This window comes from Macrobrachium nipponense, chromosome 21, assembly GCF_015104395.2.
Source record: "Macrobrachium nipponense isolate FS-2020 chromosome 21, ASM1510439v2, whole genome shotgun sequence".
NCBI lineage: Eukaryota > Metazoa > Arthropoda > Malacostraca > Decapoda > Palaemonidae > Macrobrachium > Macrobrachium nipponense.
This window is the reverse complement of record NC_087212.1, coordinates 65233162-65240661: the sequence shown is the minus strand read 5'-3', so window position 1 is coordinate 65240661 and position 7500 is coordinate 65233162. Positions and strand designations below refer to the sequence as shown.

Genomic DNA, 7500 nt, shown 5'->3' with positions numbered 1-7500 from the left:
ACACCACCTACTTTTTATTTCAGCCTTTCATGCAGAGGCACTGACTGACAGACAGAGGACAGGGGGTTTGGGTATTTGGGTAGAGAGAGAATAGGGAGGGGCAGATGAATACCTCTCGAGACTTTAAGAGGGACAGACAGACAGACAGACAGACAGACAGACAGACAGACAGACAGACAGACAGACAGACAGACAGACAGACAGACAGACAGACAGACAGACAGACAGACAAACAGACAGACAGACAGGAGGTTGGGTATTTGGAGAGAGAGTGAGAATCGGGAGGGGCAGACGAATACCTCTCGAGACTTATTCCCCGAAGCTAAACACGTGATGGTTCTGCCGTTTCTCCTCTTCAGTCAGCTGACTATGAGAATGACCTAATTGAAGGTCTAAACGTTCCATGAAGGGGTAGATAAAGAGTTTTCAGTGGACTTCGGTAGTGCTTCCCGAGTTGCGATGATTTAGGGCTATTTCGGAGTTTGCTCCCTATTGGGTAAATCGTGAAAATCGCACAAATATAATGTATTGAATTAACCGCTTGAATTGACCTCCGCGGTTATTGAGGCTGAAATGTTTTCGTATATATTTACTCTTGGAACTTTCGCTCACTGATAACTATTTAATACGTAATCGATGTAGTTATCCAGTTAATATACGTAGTATCTGCATTATACATAACGACGCCGTAGAAATAGTTCCTACAGCTTTTACTGACACCTACTCATTATGCGTTATGAATAATGGACGCCAACCACTTATACAATACCGTTGCCGGCTGGGAACGCTACAGGTGGAGAGTCTCCATATGGGTGCCGATGTTGAGACAGTCATTTCATTATATAACTTGCACCAAACGGGCAAAGGGTCGACTGCTGGAAAACCAAGAGATGCTGAAGCTAGGTGCAGAGGTCCAAGAGCCTAACATTAGTCTTGTAAGGGCTGATGTTAAATTGCCATATTTTTTCCACTTGGCCCAACTATTAAAGGCTCCGTGCGTGTCTCTCGCCGGCAGAAACCCGGGGAGTCTTAAGTATACGGATGACGTGGCTGGCAGTCGTTTTGCGTCGATCGGCGTTGCCGTTCGCATTCTGCGCCCAACCTTCTGTCAATATAGAATGGATTTCCCTCCCAACCCTTCTTTCCCACTGCACTAAAGCTGTTGCAGAGCCAGTTTAGGCTGAGCCTTTTAGGAGGAGGAGGAGGATTAAATATTAAAATTATTCAGTTTCTGATGTATGTGTAGCATGTCTTACTTCGATAAGTTTATTTCGCTGTGTGAAAATTGAAGCTGCTCATTGTCCTTCATTATGGAATTGGGTAACGTTTGACAAAATTTCGATCAGACGCTTCTGTTGAGGTTTGACAGGCTTATTGCCGGTTTGGTTTTACTTTATTTCCTAAATAAAAAATGAAATTCCTGCGTTGCAATTTCGGAGGTTTGAGATCGGAGAGGATTTGACTTTAATACTAGGCTTAGTCTCTTCTACTTTTCGTTTGAACGCTATTCATAGAAGGAAATACATTATTGCCGAAATATGGACATTGTATTTAAGGCAATGTTTAGAGAAGTTTAGGTAATATTGCTTTTGTACCAAACTGCTTATATCAGGAGATTTCCGTATCGATTGGATTTTGTTACAGTTAACAGAAATCATGAGTACACAATGTTACCTTAGATGTAGAAAGGATGAATGAGGTTGGACCTTTCAAATATTTAGGAACAATAGTAAGTCTAGGTTCTCTTGAGACAGCTTTGTTAAGATAAAAAAAAAAAAGGCAATCCGTCAATGGGCAGGGTAGAGTAAGATGTGGAAATCAAGTCATTAGATGTATTGCAACATTGCCGTACGAACATGAATCATAGGATGGCAGTGAAACTGTATCTAGAAGACACTGTCGCTTTGAAGATAACGCTTCAAGAAGATTAGGAGGCCAGTGACAGGGTATTGAGAAAAGGGAATTGCAGAAGTTCCATATGTTGTTGAAATAATGATGCAAAGGGAGATGTGGCTTTGAAATGCCCTTCGCATAACCTCCAGGAAAGCCGTGCGTGACAAGCACCAGCTGGGCTCCTGTGGGCACCGAAAGAGTTGGAAGGGCCAGACCAACTTGAATAAGAACTCTGAGAAGGGAGGCAGGAGATTTGTGGAAGATAAAGCGCAGAAAAGACACGAACGTTATGCGCCGTTGGCGGCATGATAATGTTGCAACCGCAGAATTACCATTATCCAAGCTCTTTGCAAATAAGAAATGAGACAACCGTGAGTTACCTTGGGTCAGCTTCAGCGCAAACAAGTCCTGTACCTGGCCTACCTTAGGGTCACGCTTTTCTTAAGGTCACGGCAGTCCCGTCGCATCTTTCATCTTTGCTTCCATGAACCGCGTGGCGTCTTTCTGAAGAATTCAGGTTGCTGTCCTGAATTTGGCCAGATGATATATCACTGTTCTCTGAAACTCCTCATATTGCTCATCCATGGCGGCTACAAACGTCATTTCACAAAAACCGCTTGGATATCATCGTCAAGTCTGGTAACGTTCACATGTTCCAATGACTGGCTTCCAACTTTCAATCAGAGCCAGGGTGTCCTTTGCCTTGTAAACCGACGGAATCATTGCCATTATGAGGAAAGAACCTGAGGTTGCCAGGGTCGTTTGTTGAGAAAAGAAAAGACCATGAAAATAAGTACAAGAGAAAAAGGAACGAGTCGACCTTTCATATCAGTCTGTCCCTAACAAAAGCATATCTTTCTGCAGAGCTTGTGAATACCCTGCATTATGTGTATCATTATGTCGCCCCATTATTTGCCGTCCTTAATTATAGCAATTGTTGGGTTGTTGATGACGTCTTTCTTAGTATTACGTAACTGATGAGCCGTTTAGATTGATATCGGCTCGTGATTGGCAAAAGACGATTGAAGAAAGGACGAGGAAGGCGAAGGAATTCTGTGGGAAGATGGAGGGAAGCATTTTTTCCTGTTGAGGGCTTAGGGTACAGGCTGAGAATTCTGACAGGACATCGAAGGAATCCAGAGAAATGGAAATGGAGTCCATTGGGAACTTCTCGTTGTCGTGCTAGTGGTTTCGATTTTAAAATGAAGGCAAAAATGGAGTAAATGGCAACGAAAACTTACTCATAGTGAACAGGATGCTTGTGGTCATATTTTGCCAAATCCGGATACCATTATAAATAGAAAAATGAATTTATTGCTCGCTATTTTCAGCAATGTGGGGATAAAAACAATTCTAAGAAAAGACACTTTTTATATTTCTCTAGTCACATTATCAAACATTTTTAGGTTTACACTTTTCGAACCGTACTGGAAAGCTTTTGCAGTCAGCATTTATGTTTAAGGAAGCAGTCATTACCTACCAGCCTTCATTAGTAATCTCAAGACATGAAGGTTATTCAAGTGGAAAGCTGTAGAAAGAAAGTAAAAGGAACAAACAAGTTGATTTCTGTGCTGCATTATATATGAATATCATTTGGAGGAGTTGAGTCTTCAAAAGGATTTTTTTGGGTTTTTAAGCTTTGAATCGTGACTTGTTTAATTGCTATTTTGGATGTACTCGTGGGGCTGCACGGCACTAAATAGTTTCAGTTTTTGTTCTGTTTTTTATTTTATCGTTGGTCGTCACCATATGATTGAAATGTTTAGAATAAATATTTATAGATTTAATTAACGTTTTTGGATAAAAATTAATTAGGAGTTACGTATTTGTTATTGAATACATCCTCTCTACTTAGAAATCATTCAATGGAAATGGGTCCAAATGCGACGATTGGAAGAGCATGAATTTTTTTTAAGCCATGACCAGTGCCAATTTAAACATACAAAGATGAAGCCTTTGAATTAAATAAGATAGTTCACTGGGCTTTGTGAACACACGGGCTCTTGTTGTAAAGAGCACCCTTTAAGCGTTTCTGAAAACTCATTCTTTTCCAAACATCGTTCAACAGTGGGTTTCGTAGAACATTATACTGAAATACTGACAGTCACTTGACCAGCTGGAGAAATATCACTGGAGGGTAAGTGACCTCTCTCTCTCTCTCTCTCTCTCTCTCTCTCTCTCTCTCTCTCTCTCTCTCTCTCTCTCTCAATATCATGCTCGGTATACTTGACTGGATTCTTTCGTGATTGCCGAGTTGACAGCACTAGTTGCCTAATGTAACAAATGAATAATTGTATGGCACCTCCTAATGTGAGTCCATTTATGGTTGTGCGATGGCTCGAGTATAGTGGGACCCAGTTGACGTAGTACTTTGGTTGATTTAAGCAACGTGTTGGAGTGACAGAATTTTGTAAACTTAAAAATTCCGTCATTCAAATATGTGTTGTTCATTATCATCCTTTCTAAAGAACACGAAGTTAGTTTCTTCAATTCCTTCATTTGCTTCTTCAATAAAAACAATGTAAAGGTTATGAGACTGCTTCTTGTATCCGTTTTAGAAAGCAGATTTCAGAAAGAGCTGGGCAGCATTTTTCCTTACCTATATTATTTTACCGCTCGACTTGAAAAATCCTTCCATATATACATATGTCTGGGCACTGTTCATGTTTCCCATTGCTTTCAAGGGAACTATATCGTCGGATACACGCTTATGGGACACGCCAGACGTCTGTTAACGATCACGAAGTGCACCTCGTGTCTTTTGCATTGAACATTAGACCGTTAGGGGAGTCTATTCTTGAAGCCCTGACGAGGAACAAGTGGTAGTTGGCAACTCGTAAATATACCTGGAAAGGTATAAGGAAGGCAGCCCGTTTGGAACGTCTTCAGTTCTCTCAAGGCCTGCATTGTTGTTGTTCGCATTTTGCAATAGAGGAAGGAAGAAGGCCTGACGATTTTTAATTATCTTGTACCGACTGAAAATGGAGGCTACTGTGAATTCGCGTTAATGATGACTTGACGCTCATCGATAGCTCTTGTTTGGAGGGCATTCGGTGACGGATAAGTGGTCCCTGTCTGGAAGTTTTTTGATGAAAAATTTCAGTGCCACAATGGAGGTCGCATTAGTATCGAGAGTGACATAGGATGGAATCAACGTTCACCTTTTACTTTGACGTGGTACTTTTAGTGCACAAAGTGTGTAAAGACGTGTGATCAACGATTTTTATTGTATGCGCTCACAAAGTCATTCTTGAGAGGGTCACTTTGTCAGAAAGCATTCTCTTAACTGATTTGTAAGTGGCAGGGGGCAGATTGTATTTGTGAAAGGTCGAACAAAGTGTTGACTTAAATGCCGAGTAAATATTGGGAACTGAAAATAGTGAAGTGATGGATCTCTTTTGACAAGTTTTTATATTTAAAAAAAACTTGTTATTGATGGTTCGAACTTCACGTACTGACGTAAAAGTATATGAAGAGGAAAGCGATTATATACTACAGTAGCTCTTGTAAAAAGTCCCAGCTCCCTGGCGTTCCAAAGGACAGCGTCTGTGCAGCGCTGGAGTGATGTACACCTGGAAGAATGACCAGCATCTGATAGAGGCGAGACGGCACGAATTCTGCATCTCGAACTGCGGATCCTCCGGCGAGGATGGCCAGGGTGGGTGTCGTCTTCTTCCCTCGGGATAAAGAGAAAGACGAGCTTCTGTAATTCTTAGCATTTTAAGGGTTCCCGTTTAGGTGAATGCTGGGTTTTTAGAAGTAAATTTTTTTATCATGAGTGTTTTCTTGTGTTGGCCCATTATTTTCAAACTGGTAGCAACTGCCTTTTCAAGGGTTAAGGGACATTCTCGTGGATCTGGCCCTCAGGCCGCGAAATGATCATTTTGTAAGTTCCGTGAAGTATGTTGACATTTCTTGACCCAGTGAGTGAGCTTTATACTACATTATTTGTACTGAATGTTGAGTGGATTCGTCAGACATTAATATTCAGTTTGCCTAATTTAGTTGGATAAAGGGAACATCATACATGATATTGTAATAGTCACTGCCTGTCCTCGGGTAATGGCAAACTTTTTGTCTTTATGTTGAACAGATTTGAACACCATGTTGGTGGCGATGAGTACTATACATCTCGCGTGACTGAACGATTCAGTCATTTTGTGGTTGGCCATCGGCCTGCCATTAGCTATAGCATGATCAAATGAACAAAGGGAGGCTCTCCCCCCATTCTCTATGTGGCTTTAAGAGGCTCCTCTCTCTCTCTCTCTCTCTCTCTCTCTCTCTCTCTCTCTCTCTCTCTCTCCTGTTTTTCTTTGGGTCTCATTAATTAGGGCTTGTGGCGACTTCCGCAGTGACTTAATGACGTTTAATGAGATTAAATATTCTGACGTTTTCCGCATCCATTGAACTATCGTTTGTGCACGTTTACAAGGTGCAGTTAGCTTATTTATATTAGATATATATATATATATATATATATATATATATATATATATATATATACTGATATATATATATATTAGATATATATATATATTAGATATATATATATATATATATATATAGTTCTATATATATATATATATATGTATATATATATATATATATATATATATATATATATATATATATTAGTTTGTTTATACTATATATATAGATGTGTATTTGATTTTATAATAGTGACAGTCCGGAAAGGACCAGACTCCATTAGCGCAGGAGACCTTTGAACATCCAATGGGCCATTGAGGCTATAGTAGTAGATTCACATCAGCTGTGCATTTAATGTCTAGGCCAGTCCCTTACGACGCTCCTGATTGGCTGTTGATAAGCCAGTTACAGGGCTGGAACTCTTGTCTCTCTTGAGAGTTCACATGAGTAGGATCTATGTTCCACCTCTCCTGGGGGATACTTTTGAAAGACGTATCCCTCAGGAGAGGTGGAACATACATCCTGCCCCTGTGAAATCGCGAGAGACTCAAGTTAAAAGCCCTACGATTGGCTTATCAACAGCCAATCAGGAGCGACGTAAGGGACTGGCTTAGACATCAGATGCACAGTTGATGTGAATCTACTATAGCACCTGCAAGCCATAAATGACTTCTGTAAGTTTGAATATGTAAATAGCGCTCTTTACTTTTCAGTACCAGTAATGACTTTGGTGTGAATATCCTTATAGTCCATATTAGGTATAAGGAATATTTGAAGCATTGGTTTTCTTACTGTTAATTTTGTGGATAATTTCGCTCAATTGCTCAGAATGTGATGTGATGTCGCTACTTTGAAAAAGGTTGTCATGTCAACTTTGAAAATTTGTAGATATTTTTTCTTGTATGATTTCTCTCTCTCTCTCTCTCTCTCTCTCTCTCTCTCTCTCTCTCTCTCTCTCTCTCTCTCCTACCCGCGAAGCAGTGGAACCATTTTACAGTTAATGGAATTCTCTAGTGGTGTACGTGATAGCTTGCTAGAGGCTGTGTTCAGTTAAACTAGTACATCTGTCGACCTTAGAACTGATTTATGTAACTTCTCTCTCTCTCTCTCTCTCTCTCTCTCTCTCTCTCTCTCTCTCTCTCTCTCTCTCTCTCACCTGGGGCAACCCGAACGAACTGT

At 40.5% G+C, this 7500-nt stretch overlaps 1 protein-coding gene across 5 annotated transcripts in view; it reads left to right on the top strand.

Moving 5' to 3' along the window:
- LOC135198094 (uncharacterized) overlaps positions 1-7500 on the top strand; it is a 189536-nt gene that overhangs the window by 108851 nt on the left and 73185 nt on the right. Inside the window, exon 1 of one of the 5 annotated variants that reach the window (XM_064225542.1) lies at positions 4812-5551. The exons of the other annotated variants lie outside the window; for them this stretch is intronic. Within the exon in view, the coding sequence (XP_064081612.1) occupies positions 5458-5551 (94 nt within the window). The 5' untranslated portion in view covers positions 4812-5457. Of the gene's footprint in view, positions 1-4811; positions 5552-7500 lie in introns of those variants that run through there. 5 annotated transcript variants of the gene reach the window in all.